Consider the following 16,420-nt stretch of genomic DNA (forward strand, 5'->3'; position numbering starts at 1 on the left):
ATCCTTTGTACACTTTCTCTGCAACCAATCGAGTTTTATTTTGCTTAAAGGACATCTCGTACTAAATGGACTGCTGAAGGAGTTCCAAACGCTGAATAAAGTAGTCTGGTGGTAAAAAGACAAAAAACTTAGCAGTAGTAGACCTAAGAGGTAGGAAGGGGTGAGGGAGATTTGTTTTTATGTAAAGAAAAATCAGTGGAAAGAAACCTTCAGAGTTGATCTTTCCGGGAAAAACTAAACAAATGAAAGCCAAGTTGAAGATATACTGGGTTCAACGGACTCGAGGTCATAGGCAGGGGGAATCACAGACTGTGAAAAACAGGTCTTTGATTAACCTGCTGCATCTGTGAATGACTGGGGGTATCGGTTAACCCATGATTAGAGAGTTGGACAGAATAGGGGGGTGGTAGTTTTGGAAGAAAAGAAGGACAGATCGATACAGAGTGGAGGACGGGAGGAAAGTGAGGGGTAAGGGAAAGAATGGAAGGAGGAGTCAGATATGAAAGAATGGAGGGGGGGGGGAAGGTTTGGGGGAGCAGGGGAAAGGTAAAGTTGGAGGGGAAGGGGAAGGAACAGGGTTGAATAGAGGAGGGTAAAGGGTAAGATTAGAGGAGGAAGGAGATGAGAGAAAGAAATGGGGAAGAAATGGAGGAGAGCAAGACCAGAGGATGGATGGAATTGTAAGAAGAAGGGGGGGGGAGGGGTAGAGGGTTGGGACGGCAGAAACAGAGTGGGTGGGATGAGCACAGGGTTTGAATGGTGGTGCTGGTGGAACACGACTTTCATGATCAATAAAACGATGTACCAGACCTGTTCTCTCTCTCTCTCTCTCTCTCTCTCTCTCTCTCTCTCTCTCTCTCTCTCTCTCTTGTACGGGCACTATTTCTAGCCTGCACAGAACATTGGATACCAGTGTGTGTACGAGTATTACACACATATACTCGATACAAGGACAATTGTATGCACAAAATATCGCAAAGGATTCACACACACACACACACACACACACACACACACACACACACACACACACACACACACCAGTATACAATGACAGACAAACGCATATGGACACAAAAAAAAGCCAACTAAGAAATCTCTCTCTCTCTCTCTCTCTCTCTCTCTCTCTCTCTCTCTCTCTCTCTCTCTCTCTCTCCACTTCTTAACAACTACCAAACCATATATAGATAGATAGATAGATAGATAGATAGATATATTAATACCTTTAGACTGATACCATAATAGTATGGTTTGTCTTTGTTACCTCCACATGATTACATGCATCTTTATGGAGAGAAATATTTTTGAGAAGGTGTATGTGGAAAATATTTCAAACCCTGTCATTACAAATGGTCTCGCCATAGATTAACAAAACTGTGTCAGGATAAGAGACCCTCAGTTAAAATTAGGTTTTCTGGTTGAAGGAAATAATAGCAGTGGCAGAGCTGAGAAACAGAAAGTGAAGAAATTAGATGGAAAAAAAAAAAAAAAAAAAGACAAAAGCATAAAAAAAATAAAATAAAATCGTACAGATTCACCAGAAACCTTCTAAAAATCATGAAATTCTATGGTCCAAGCTTGCCATATTTCATTTACTTTATACAGATGTCGTAGACTGTGCGTCTGTGTTTCTGGTGCCACTGCTGCATAAGTGAGGTGTGACCCCGAGAAAATTATTTTAAAAAAATTGTTCCTATTCAGTAACGACCCTATTAAACACTACAGTAACAACTCTCCCCACCGGCAACTCGTTCTCACTCTTGCAACCAGAAATCTTCCCACAATATTTTTTAATCATTCTTTCTCAACCACTCTCATGAATACACTCTTAATCTGCCTCTCGCTCTCTTTCGCTCCATATGGCACAATCCATCACAAGTTACTTGTCTTTAATATTTCCGTCGCGTGTGCCTCGAGAATGCTATAGACAGTTAGTCTCTCCTATGACTAAAATTTTTAATAAACCATTCAGTGAACGTTAAGTACCTGTTCAATGGAACCTCGCTAATATAACACCCGTCTTCACAAAAGGCGATAAAAATGTGCAAGAAATTGCTGCCCAGTTAACTTAACGCCAATTTCGAGATAGAGATTAGATAGATAGATAGATAGATATAGAGATAGATAGATAGATAGATAGATAGAGAGAGAGAGAGAGAGAGAGAGAGAGAGAGAGAGAGAGAGAGAGAGAGAGAGAGAGAGAGAGAGAGAGAGAGAGAGAATTATCTTATTCCTTGGCAAGCATAATCTTCTAAAGAATAAACAGTGCGCTTTTTGTAAAAATGCATAGTGCCTTTAATTTAGACATATAAGTACACAGTAACTGGGACACTAAATACCTTCGAACATCATCTCTTTAGATTTTCAGAAAGCTTTTGATAAATACACCAAATTACGACTAACAGAAAATTAAAAGCCCACAGCATCTCAGACTGATTACGTTATGACGCTAACGAATCGTAAACAACGGGTAGTGGTAAATGGCAAATCATGAGGCTGGCTAGATGTAACTGGGAAACTTATGTCCACAATGAAGATGCGAAACGTGTCCGAGCTCGCCCGGAGAGAATTCTGACACATATTAGTAATATTTTACACCTTAATGCTGTTAGAGATCTCCCCAAATGGCGATAGTAGCCCACAGAGATCTCCCCAAATGGCGATAGTAGCCCACAGAGATCTCCCCAGATGGCGATAGTAGCCCACAGAGATCTCCCCAAATGGCGATAGTAGCCCACAGAGATCTCCCCAAATGGTAGGGGATACTTTTTTACACCCCAGACTATACGAGTACCACAGTAGCATACAGAGATCTACCCAAATGGTAAGGGATACTTTTTTACACTCCAAGCTGAACTTTTCATAACACTCTTAAGAAACAATTACTGCCAAAATATGGCAGCATATAACCTATCCAATATACAATTATCACAAAATGTTATATGTTCAACACTAAACTTCTATATGACTCTAAATCGACGCTAAGCTAGTTTTCACATTAGATCTGTCTTCTTGCATTACGGTTTCAGCCCTGGTTTCATACACCATGCCTCTCGTTTCAGCCACTGTAACGTTGTCTTTAATGATTTGTTTTGTTAAATTATTTGTCCTCTTGGACAGTTCTAAACATTTTCTTTAAATCCCGCATACACGTTCTTACATCAGTATTTATTTTATTATTGCTGTACTTAGGGTACTTAGTTTATAAGTGTTCCCGTTTCACCCCAGTTATCTCATTAACTCATCAAAGGTACTAGTGTGTTATTAGCTATAACACAAGTATTTATTTTTCATTCTTGTGTACAGAGAGAATATGGATTTTGGTATACATTGTATTATGCAACTACGAGTAGATAATTTTGTACTTGAACTGCACCATAATAAGACAATATATTGACATCACTACAATGACTCTCGTCTTGGCTGAATGAATCGTGTGAAGGCAGCAAATGTAAGACATGGAAAGTATAATTATGATGATACTGGAGACTGTCAACCCCTTCCCAAGGCCAGGTGTCTGCTATGCTGAATAAAATCGTTTGGAGGTAGGACAAGTATGAGAAAAGCGTCATTGTGGTGAGGAGGTAATAAGTAATAATAAATACAGCTTGAGTATGATGGAACACGTGTGAATAAAGTGTAGTTGTGTATTGCCTCATGTCCATCCAGTGAGGGTGACCACGACAAAACCACCTCCAGTAACCACCCCTCTTCTCACACCACCACACCCTCACTTATCTCTTAGGCTCAGACTCCCTCTTCTTCGTCTGATGCCCACCTTACTAGCATATGATCTACTAGTCAGTGAAAGTGGCTCAGCTAATACAGAATGTGCCGTACTTCTCAACATAGTAGTATTATTACTACTACTACAACAACTACCACAATACTACTACTATTACTACTATTACTACTACTACTACTACTAATAATAATAATAATAATAATAATAAGATCAAGAAGACGACGACAACAACGACGACGAATATGAAGAAGAAGACGAAGAAGAAGAGGCTGACAGGGTAAGCTCACATATTTCACTTCTTTACAGCGGGTGGTTTTCCTGACACGTCTATGAATAATGGATATTTATAGTTTCCCATATTTCACGAAACTTGTGATCCTCAAATATGCAGCTTTGGTGTTTACGTGTAAACCCTGTGCCTGCGGTGGATTTCTTGTTGTACAGTGTTCATCATCATCATCATCATCCTAATTACTACCAAATAGATAGGGTAAAACTGTATGTAGAAATAAGGAAAAAAAAATCACAATATATATATATATATATATATATATATATATATATATATATATATATATATATATATATATATATATATATATATATGCCCACCAAATTATCAGCTTATTCCACTCACTCCTTTGCTCACTACTCCCATTCCTATGTCCTTCCCCTTTGACGGATGCATGACGCGGTACAGGTCACTCGGTCAACGAACGCGATCATTATTATATTTTAGCTTTGTCTTTTGCATCTTTAGCACTGACTTGGGAAGAGGTAAGATTAAAGACAGCCTTTATTGGTCTCTTCAAGATTTCCTTTCTAAGAAACAAAAAACTATTAATAACTGGATTCAACGGGCAGACAGTCACTATGATTGTCTTAAAAATTAAGGTGGGCTAGTATCAATATATATATATATATATATATATATATATATATATATATATATATATATATATATATATATATATATTTTTTTTTTTTTTTTTCACTACAATGACGTTAAAAAATGTGTTTAAGATCTTCACACAATTACTTTTTTCAGCATATCGATCTGGAGAAACTGAACTGATTACATTAATACCTGAACTACTAGAGTGTCCTCTTAATCTGAACAATATCGTCTGGCAGAATCAAGGATAAAATCAAATAAAATCACAGGTGCAGGAAGTAAATCTGACACGTATATGGCATCCTGTAACGCAACATAATTATTTCGGTGTTGCATCAGGGTAATTATATGCAGGGATGTCGGCAGCAATTGTGTTATTACTGTAATTAAATAAACCGTGAACCACGAAAATTATAACTTCTTGTTTAGTACAGAAATGATTTATAGGGACATATTTTGTGATATTACTCTTACAGGATCAGCTTGACCCTTTCACTGCAATGTTGTTCTATAATTTCATTTTTTGCTGTAATCAAGCTATTATTTTCAGTTTAGAAAAGAGTTTTTGAACAGAATGAGTTAAACGTGGCCTTCAACAACCCTTTTTAAAAGTAACGGTCTTTTTGAAGCTGAATAAAAGCGTGAAAGTAGCAAGACTAGAGCACTGAAAGATATTTTTGTGTTGATCCAGTGGCCTTGATTCTCAATTCAATAAACTCTTTGTTTTAACAAAACGAGACACTTATCCAACCTACTGCCGCAAAAAACACTGGGGGCCGGAAACAACAGCTGTAAACAGACATGAGGACACACAGGAACTGTCCAGCAGGAACGTGTTCCAGTATTATCCCGTTTCGTCTGAGGTGCAGCTGTGAATAAACCTATGACTTCAGCACGGGAACTTTTTTTTTTTTTTTGTATTATTTCCATATTCTGATTACTTCATTTTACTTAGGAAGCTTTTAGAGCTTGAGACGTTTTATAAAACCTTCATTAGTCATTCCAGTACGACAGATGTTTCCAAGGACTTTTCGAAATGAAGGTGTTACAGACAGCCTTCATTAACTCCTTAATTACTAGAGAACCTCCCAAAGTTGTATATATTCGCCTGATGGTAGTACTGTAGGCATAAAAAGTCATTGTATTGAAGGCGAAAATAAAGGTGGCTAAATGGAAATGGATACAGAATAACCTTGGCAATTGACCAGAAATGGAACCATAAGTAAAATATATTAAGTTCTTCTGCGACATGAATTACAGGAAAAAATCAACCTTTCTTGAACACCAAGTTTATTCTTCGTTCCCTTTATTATCCAGTTCCATTCATCCACATTTCCACCCCTCACCTCGTTTTCTCTTTCCTTTCTTCCTCTACCACATATTTCTCTTCCTCTACCTCCTCTTACGTTCTTCTGCGTCCCTTCTTCTACTTTCCTGCCTTCATTTCCCTTCCTCCAGTTGCCTTTTTCCTCCTCCCCTCCTCCACTTCTCCGACCCCTGTTTTCCAGTCTTCTCTTTCCCTTCCTCTTCTTCCCTTTGATCTCTTTCTTTCCTCCTCTCACCGTCATATTATATTTCACTTTGTCTTTACGTCCATGCTCCCCCACTTCCATCCTTTTTTTTTTTTTTTTTTACTCCTATGTTCTTTCGTCCTTTCCTCTACTTCACTTCCTCCTCTCCCTTGCCTTCACTCTCCTTCCTCCTCTCCCCTGTCGTCATTCCCTTTCCTCCTCTTTCCTTAGTCCTCTTCCTTTCTTCCTTCCTTCTCCTCTCTTCCTACTTCCTTCTTACTCTTCCTTTTTAGATATTCCATTCCTCCTCGTTCCCGTTCGTTCAGTTTTAATTTAACCTTCATTTCCTACTTTCTCCACTGCTCTTTCTTCTTCCTAGTTCTCCCATATTCTTTTCTTACTTTCTTTCCTCTTTCCCCTCTTCCCTTCCTCCTCTACATTTCCGCCTCTTCCCTTCTTCATCATTCCCTGCCTCTCCTCCCCATACCATCCCATCCCTTCCTCCTCTTCCTCCTCCTTCTCCTCCTCCTTCTTCATTCTTCTTCCCTTATCTCCATTCTCTTCCCTTCCGCCTTCTCACTTTCCTTTCTCTTTCTCATTTTCCTCCCCTTCTGTCTTCCCTACCTCATACTCAAGCTGCCCCTCGCTCACGTAATCTCAGCATCACCCTTGTTCAATTTCCCCATCACTGTGGTACGCACTGAAAGGAGCCACACAAACGCCTCTCTCTCTCTCTCTCTCTCTCTCTCTCTCTCTCTTTCTCTGACTTTTCCTGGCATGCCCTCACGAGACACTGTATGCCAGTCACTCATCTCCAATCACAACTTTTATTCACCAACCAAATTTCTGTTGTCACCCACTCAGTGTGTCAAACACAGACTTGCGCAATAATACTTAGTCTAATTCACACATTTCTCTTAGCCCAGATATTTTCACTCGACCACTTACACACGAGTATATATTCTGTTCCTCCAGCATTCTAGCATGCAATCTCACACACTCATAATTTCTGAACACTCTCACACACTTTCTTTTTCACAGGTTCTCACTCTCAAGCACTCTCATACTCTCTCTGTCGCAACGGGTCACTCTCATACAGTTGCTGACTCACTCTCATACACTCACGCACTGGCTCTTACTCACACCCTCATTTAATCTTCAATATCACTCCCTTGTGTAATATATTGCGTCCTCTGTCTGTCTGTCTGTCATTTCAGTCACCCTATCTTCCTACTTCATTTTCCTGACTTCTGTTCCTTCTCTCAATTTTTAAATCTTTCAGTCTATATCTTCCTCGTTCTTTCCTCTACAAGTTCCGAAATATATTTCTGACTCACGTATTCTTCCTGTTTTTTTAGTTTTCCAATTTCTCGTATTCTTTTTTCTCTCTTTTATCTCCTTCCACTTCTTCATCTTTTCTTCCTCGTCTTCCTTATCGTAGCATCCCACGCCCCTTTCTCAAACTCTGTTCACAAATTTTCATGCAAATCCTCTCTTGAAAAAGGGGTGGGTTGGGCAGGGGGGTGGAATGATTGAGGTGGAAAAGTGGGATGAGGAGACGGGGGTGGGGAGGTGGAAGTGAGGAGATGGAGAGGTGATGGGGGTGGGGAGGCGATGGGGAAGGTAAAAGGGGGAGAGGCTGGGTGTTGAGGGGGCCAGGTTGAGGTGGTGGTGGGGATAGAAGGGGAGGGGAGGATGAGAAGTAAAGGGTGGGGGTCAATCTGGGTGTTGATGGGTCAGGTTGGGGTGGTGGAGGGACAGGAGGGGAGGGGAGGGGAGGGGAGGGGAGAGGTAAGGGTGGGTTTAAGGCTGGGTGTTGAGGGGTCGGGTTGGGGTAGTGACGGGGACAGGAAGGGAGGTGAGGGGGAGAGGTAAGGGTGGGAGGGGAGGCTGGATGCTGATGGGGTCAGATTGGGGTAGTGGTGGGGCCAGGAGGGGAGGGGAGGGGAGGGGAGGGGGAGCGATAAGAGTGGGTTTAAGGCTGGGTGTTGAGGGGTCAGGTTGCGGTAGTGGCAGGGACAGGAGGGGAGGGGAGGGGAGGGGAGTGGGAGGGGTAAGGGTGGGTTTAAGGCTGGGTGTCGAGGGGTCAGGTTGTGGTTGCGGTGGGGACAGCAGGAGAGGGGAGGAGGAGGACAGTCGTGGTCAAAGGCTGTCAAACGCACTCCGTTCAATTACATGCATAAAACACTAAACATAATTTGTACATTACATTCTAACCACACGTGTAAGCAATAATTTTGTATGTATACAGTCTATGAATATAAATAAATAAATAAATAAATAAATACAGTTAGTCAAAAGAAATCAGGTGTCACAGCTTTTATCACGTTGTGCTGTAGTGGCATCAGTGCCTGATTTCTATCTAGAGGTCTGTGGTTGGATTCCCGATCAAGAGCGTACAAAACATAGACAGATAGATATAGACAAATAGTATAATGAGAGAGAGAGGGGGGGGGGATAGGAGGGGAAGCCCTGGTAAACTCCTTACGGTACACATTCAGGCCAGGCATTGTTCACTTCCTGTTATTCTCTACCCATCGCGGCCCTTCCTCTGACCCACTTTCCTCGCCTTTCATGTCTGATTTGCTCTCTCTCTTTCTGTCTCTCTGTTTCATACAGTAAATCAGAACTTTCAGGCTGATTTTTTGGGGGAGCATTATTCAATCCTCAGACCAAGACCAGACGTGTGTGTGTGTGTGTGTGTGTGTGTGTGTGTGTGTGTGTGTGTGTGTGTGTGTGTGTGTGTGTGTGTGTTGAGGACATAAGCTAAGTAACATTGCACATTACACAAGGTACTCAGTATGTGCGCTCAGTCTGATGAGTAAATGGCGTGACACATCATCGCCGGACACGATGTATGCTGCCCAACATATAAGTATTTACAGCAGTGGCAACAGGTAACAGGGTGATGATGATGGTGATGATGGTGATGTTGTTGATGATGATGATGATGATAATGATGATGATGATGACTGTGTTATTGTATCAGAGAATACGTTACACATACACAAGTATGCAAGGATGAATATGTATGCACAAACCTATTTTTAATGCATGAACCTGTATCTGTAAGGTAACCTAAATCGCAGTGTTATTATTGGTGGTCCTAGTCCAAGTGTGACCTTTTTTTATCATAGATCTTGTGAAATGAGTATTTGCAGTCGCTTGCAAAAGTTCCGTTCCTCTTCTTTCTGCTAAACAGCTCAATATGTTATATTAGATTTGGCATTTAATGACACATCATGCAAGGGTGTGCAAGGGACAGCATGGTGGAATGATGAGGTGAAACGAGCTGTGGAACAAAAGAAGAAGGCATATAGTGAATGGTTAGCGAGTACAGGTAGGGGAGAAGATGAGAGAGAGAAGAGAGAGGTATATGTGAGCAGGAGACGGGAGGTTAAGAGACTGGTGAAGGAGAGTAAAAAGAAAGTGGATGAAGAGTTTGGGAGGAATCTGAGTGTGAAATGGAGGGAGAGTAAGAAATTGTTTTGGAAGGAGGTAAAGAAAGTAAGGCAGTGTGAAAGGGGAAATAGGAGGGGAGTGAAAGATAAGAATAATAGATTGTTGGTGGAGAAGAGAGAGAAACTGAGGAGATGGAAGGAGCACTTTGAGGATTTGTTGAATGTAGAGAGTGAGAGCAGTGCGAGTATAAGTGGTTGGGGAATGGCTGGGAGAAGAAGAGATGAGAGGAGGGAGGAAGAGATCGGTAGGACGGAAGTAGTGGAAGCGATGAAGAAGATTAAGTTGGGAAAGGCCCCAGGAATTGATGGAGTGTGTGGTGAAATGCTTAGGTATGGGGGTGAGATTGTTGTGGAGTGGATATGGAAGTTGTGTAGATTGGCTTGGGAAGAGGGAAGGGTTGCAGAGGACTGGAAATCAGGTATAATTGTTCCTTTATACAAAGGAAAAGGGGAGAGAGAAGTATGTGGTAACCATAGGGGTATTTGCCTACTTAGTGTGACTGGTAAAATATATGGTAGAATACTCATTGATAGGGTAAGGCAAATGACAGAGGAGCTAGTTGGAGAAGAACAAGGAGGATTTAGGAAGGGAAAAGGGTGTGTAGATCAGATATTTGTTCTAAGATGTTTAGTGGAGAAGTATCTAGAGAAGGGAAGGAAAATGTATGCTTCCTTCATGGACTTGGAGAAAGCTTATGACAGAATAGATAGGCAAGGTATGTGGAAGGTATTAAGAATATATGGAGTGGAGGGGAAATTGTTGAGTGCTGTGGAGAGTATGTACGAGGGAGCTAGGGCTACGGTGCGAATGGATGGTGAGCTGAGTGAGTTCTTTGATTTCAATGTGGGACTGAAACAGGGTTGTGTGATGTCTCCATGGCTGTTTAATATATACATGGATGGGGTTGTAAGGGAGGTGCAGGGTAGGGCAGTGGATGTGGGAGTGGCTCTAATGAATGAGGGTGAGATTTGGAAGCTTCCGGTGTTGCTGTTTGCTGATGATACAGTACTGTTGAGTGAAGATGAATGGGAGTTGCAAGGTTTGGTGAATGAATTTGGGACAGTGTGTAGGAGGAGGAATCTGAAAGTTAATGTAAACAAAAGTAAAGTTATGGTGTTTGAGAGGAATGAAGTCACAGAGTGTGCAGTGAGGTTGGATGGTGAGGATATGGAGAATGTGAGTGCATTCAAGTACTTGGGTAGTGTGATGAGTAAGGATGGAACTTTGGGGGATGAAGTGCGTGAAAGGGTACAGCAGGGAAGGAAGGTTGTTGGTACACTGAAAGCAGTGATGAGAAATAGGGAGGTGAGTATGGAAGTTAAGAAGTCACTGCATGATAGTATTGTGATCCCTACCCTGACGTATGGAAGCTAGGCATGGACCTTGCAAGAGGGGAACAAGTCAAGAGTGAGAGCAGTGGAAATGAGTTACTTGAGAGGAGCATGTGGAGTGACGTGGAGGGACAGGTTGAAGAATGAAGAAGTGAAGGAACGCTGTGGGGTGGATGTGGATGTGGTTGAGATGATTAGGAGAAATACACTGAGGTGGTTTGGACATGTGAAGAGAATAGAGAATGAAAGACTGACTAAGAGGGTGTATGTAGGTGAGGTGGAGGGAGGGAGAGGGAGAGGTAGACCAAGGATGAGGTGGAGGGATGGAGTTGATAGGTATATGAGGGAGAGGGGGGTGAGTTGGGGGGAGGGTAGTCAAATGGTGGGTGACAGAGCGACCTGGAGGCGTTTTGTCTGCGGTCACCCTTTGCAGGATTAGGGCGTCGGGCTATAGATAGATAGATAGATAGATTTAAAACTCTTAACTAAAGGGATTATACTGACATCACGCAGCTTTAAACAATCTAATATGATGCCATGCGTTAACGGGGGTCAACTGGAAGAACGGAACTTTTGCAAGGAACTGTACACAAAGACAGACTCAGACGAACACAACACACACACACACACACACACACACACACACACACACACACACACACACACACACACACACACACACACACACACACACACACACACACACACACACACACACTCAGACGAACACAACACACACACACACACACACACACACACACACACTCAGACGAACACAACACACACACACACACACACACACACACACACACACACACACACACACACACACACACACACACACACACACACACACTCAGACACACACACACACACACACACACACACACACACACACACACACACACACACCGCATCGGTGGAAGTATGTTGACGACAGTACCGTTGGCATTCCCATCAACACCAGGCAGCCGGACTACTTGCCACTCCAGTCCACCCTGGACAGACTCAAGAAGTGGGCTGAGGAGAACAAAGTGACAATCAACCACACCAAGACCGTGGTGATGCACTTCTGTACCTCCTCACAGGCCGTGGCTCGTCCCCAGCTGTCAGTGGGCGCCCATCCCCTCCAATTGGTCCAGTCCACTAGGCTGCTCGGTGTAACGGTGGATGACCGGCTGAGCTGGAAGCAACACGTCATCAACATAGTGAGGACAGCCTCATATAAACTGTACATGTTGCGTAGACTCAAGTCACTGGGAAGGCCAGCGAAGGAGCTACGTGAAGTTTATACCGCCTTCATACTCCCTACCCTCATGTACGCCTCCCCAGCGTGGTCATCCTCGCTCACCCTCACACCACAACAGCAGCTGGAGAGGACACAGAAGAGAGCGTGCAGGATCATCCTGGGCCCTGCCTATGACGGCTACGACAACGCCCTGACTACCCTGAGTCTGCCGAGGCTTTCCGAGAGGCATCGGGAGGCACTAGGGAAGTTTGGGAGGGGGTTATTATATCACCCTTGTCACCAACACTTCCTCCCACCTGACGCTCCCCCACCACGCTGCGCTACAAGGCACATTAACAAGCTTGTGCCGATCAGAGCGCCGAGGACTGACCGGTACAAGAACAGCGCCATTCCATCCATCGTGCACATGATTAACTCAGTCTAGTCCTAGATTTAGCATAAACTATGTTAAGTGAACCCCATGTACATTGTCAGTGTATCACTGCTAACCCAATAAACCAATTATTATTATTATTATTTTATTATTATTACACACACACACACACACACACACACACACACACATTTTACATACGGAATAGACTGACTGTCAGCATATATATATATATATATATATATATATATATATATATATATATATATATATATATATATATATATATATATATATAGTATAATATTTGCAGCTACAGAAATTGGGAAAGGAAACAAGGAAGCCCGATAAAATGCGTAAAAATTATAATTCCCAGGACTGAACTACTCAGAACAGCTTTGGCACATGACCCAGTTCCAGGCTCACACCCATAAAGACTTGCCTCACAAATACAAAACAGAATATCCTGAAGCCGGGACAGTGTGAGCCTAAGTTTGACTGCAGTTCATTGCCATATATAAAGCTGCCGTCCCTGCCTGCCTGCCCACCACGGCATTACCAACTCTGTGGCGGGCGGCCACACGGGTGACAGCCTGAGAACCGGCCCCGCTGCAGGACTGAATTATTTACCATGCTGAATTGTAACTCAGACCCACTGCCTGTCCCGTTCTTACTGCAAATCACGCCGTGTTAAAAAATTCATGATATAATGCATGACCACCTTTTTATACAAATGAAGGGAACCTACAGCAAGATATTACCTATTCAATGAAAATGTATAAAAGGAAACAAGCGAACGAAGTTTCACAGTTCTGAAAATATACCATTCGATAGATGGGCGGTTTAATGCAAAATCAAAGATAAACTGCAGAGTTTTGCATGCCCTCCTTAAATGAGACGTCAAACACTCAGATCAACTAGTTCAGATGAGCAGTATATAGACGAGGGTAAGTTATGCACCAGTGAGAAACAGAGACAAAGAAAGGTTGAATAAAGTCATTTTTTTTGGAGGGGGGAGGGTGCGGGCAAAAAACCTATAATTCATTCTGATGAAAAGAACTGCTTGTGGAGATGTGCCCTTCCCCTACCCACACCTTCCCCGTTACTACACTTGAGGGATAAAGGAACAAATAAGGTCCCCACACAGCAGCAGTATTTGTGACGGCATCAAAGCAACAATCACCCTAATTCACCTACCCTCATCGAAGTTGGTTTTAGTAGAGATGCATTGAAATACTTGCAAAACACGTCACGAGAAATGGAAATACAACTACCAAGAGTACTAAAGGAAGGAGTTAGATGCAAGTTATTTACACCACGTACAGTCCATTAAAAAAAATAGTAATAAGCACATGAGGGGTCCGATGCTATCCTAAATGATCAGTATAGTTCATAATGTTCCCAGGTTATTAATCCATCATCATCTCAGTGCGCTTATGTTAACACTACTGACTGGGAAATGTTAAGCATGCAATGTATATGGCATCCAAACCAAGTTTATTAACGTATGGCAGAAACATGTGGGAATTTGCACTAGTCATCGTTTAGAGCATCAAATGCTTCACGCAACAGACAGAACTGAGCCAATTCTTTTTTGATCGACTCTACCAAAGTACGTCTAACCTATGTGTGTTTTATACTTACATCTTGTGCATTACGGTGAGAGAAGAACACGACTTACCTGTAAAACAGTATAATATTAAAAACAGGTAAAGCTATTTAAAATTATTTTAATATTTGTATCGTTAATAAAAAGAGTAATACGTAATAATAATAATAATAATAATAATGACTGATGGTGATGATAATGAAAGTAACTAGAAAACCATGAAAAAATATTACATTTTTCGCCAGCACGTTTTGGTGTATTTGTCAACGTGTTGCCAAGGGGGTGGAGTGCAGTACAGAGAGGGGTGAGCAGACCATGTAAATTCTGACCACCACTCAGACGGTACAGTGTTATCTGCATGACCAGTGTTCATTAAAATACATTCAAACATTCACCAGAAATATTACATCAAGAGACCGACGGAAAGTGTGGCTAAAAGGTTACAGTACCGATGTGTTAATTTTAAAAGGACACTTTAATTTTATTGTATCTGGAGGTATAGGCCTATTTTGGCTTGATTTTGCTTCACTACTCATTCATACGTCCACCAATATGACATTCAAAACACCAATGGTATTGGCAGCATATAATACTGAATGGGACTCCCCAGTTCCTAGAAATACAGTGTGCAGGTAATACAGGAGTGGTGATATGAGGTAGTGCACGGTACCTCCAGCAGTTAGCACAAAAAAGGGGGGGGGGGAGCTACTGGGTCACAGGTAAAAAAAAAGTAAATAAATAAATTAAACAAATAAAAGAGTAATCTATGACTTGAGCAGGATACATACTGGAAAACAGGTGACGGATGCCAGACACCCCAGGGTGGCTAACACACCACCATGCCAGGTTTACACACACTAATGGTTGACACATCACCATGCCAGGTTTACACGCACTAATGGTTAACACATCACAATGCCAGGTTTACACAAACTAATGGTTAACACATCACCATGCCAGGTTTACACACACTAATGGTTAACACATCACCATGCCAGGTTTACACACACTAATGGTTAACACATCACTATGCCAGGTTTACACACACTAATGGTTGACACATCACCATGCCAGGTTTACACGCACTAATGGTTAACACATCACAATGCCAGGTTTACACACACTAATGGTTAACACATCACCATGCCAGGTTTACACACACTAATGGTTAACACATCACCATGCCAGGTTTACACACACTAATGGTTAACACATCACCATGCCAGGTTTACACACACTAATGGTTAACACATCACCATGCCAGGTTTACACACACTAATGGTTAACACATCACCATGCCAGGTTTACACACACTAATGGTTAACACATCACTATGCCAAGTTTACACACACTAATGGTTAACACATCACTATGCCAGGTTTACACACACTAATGGTTAACACATCACCATGCCAGGTTTACACACACTAATGGTTAACACATCACCATGCCAGGTTTACACACACTAATGGTTAACACATCACCATGCCAGGTTTACACACACTAATGGTTAACACATCACTATGCCAGGTTTACACACACTAATGGTTAACACATCACTATGCCAGGTTTACACACACTAATGGTCAACACATCACCATGCCAGGTTTACACACACTAATGGTTAACACATCACCATGCCAGGTTTACACACACTAATGATCAACACATCACCATGCCAGGTTTACACACACTAATGGTCAACATATCACCTTGCCAGGTTTATACACACTAATGGTTAACACATCACCATGCCAGGTTTACACACTCTAATAGTTAACACAACACTCCCCTACACCCCCCCCCCACACAAAATCCTTGGTGTAACATACAATACATCAATATCATTTAAACAACACATGTGGGATGGAGTGGAGAGGTATATTAGAGAGGGGTGTGTGAGCTGGGGGCAGGGCAGTGAAATGGCGGGTACAGGGCTACGTGGAGGCGATTTGTTTGTGGCCACCCCGTACGGGATTGAGGCGTCTGGCAATAGATAGATAGATAGATAGATAACAAACATTAATACTAAAATAACACCAAGACTCAGTGCCTTGAGGTCACTTGCCCTTACAACATATGGACACAACAAAGAAACCACCACCACAGTATACAAATGATATATACGTTCTGTGATGAATTATGCAAGCCCTGCTTGGGCTCCTAACCTCACTAAAACACACTACAACACTCTGAAGACCATACAGAGTAAGGCTCTAAAAATAATCACACGCTGCACACCTAC

General features: G+C 42.1%; 1 protein-coding gene across 1 annotated transcript; it reads left to right on the forward strand.

Moving 5' to 3' along the window:
- Nucleotides 1–11,978: 11,978 nt before the first annotated feature.
- LOC145404386 (uncharacterized) lies at nucleotides 11,979–15,074 on the forward strand. Its single transcript, XM_080275908.1, has 2 exons — nucleotides 11,979–12,586; nucleotides 15,011–15,074. The coding sequence occupies exons 1-2, from the start codon at nucleotides 12,009–12,011 to the stop codon at nucleotides 15,072–15,074; spliced, it is 642 nt and encodes a 213-aa protein (XP_080132034.1). The 5' UTR covers nucleotides 11,979–12,008.
- Nucleotides 15,075–16,420: the final 1,346 nt, after the last annotated feature.

The sequence above is a fragment of the Coenobita brevimanus genome, chromosome 63 (assembly GCF_032717465.1).
Source record: "Coenobita brevimanus isolate Jiangsu-jjx chromosome 63, ASM3271746v2, whole genome shotgun sequence".
Classification (NCBI taxonomy): Eukaryota; Metazoa; Arthropoda; class Malacostraca; order Decapoda; family Coenobitidae; genus Coenobita; species Coenobita brevimanus.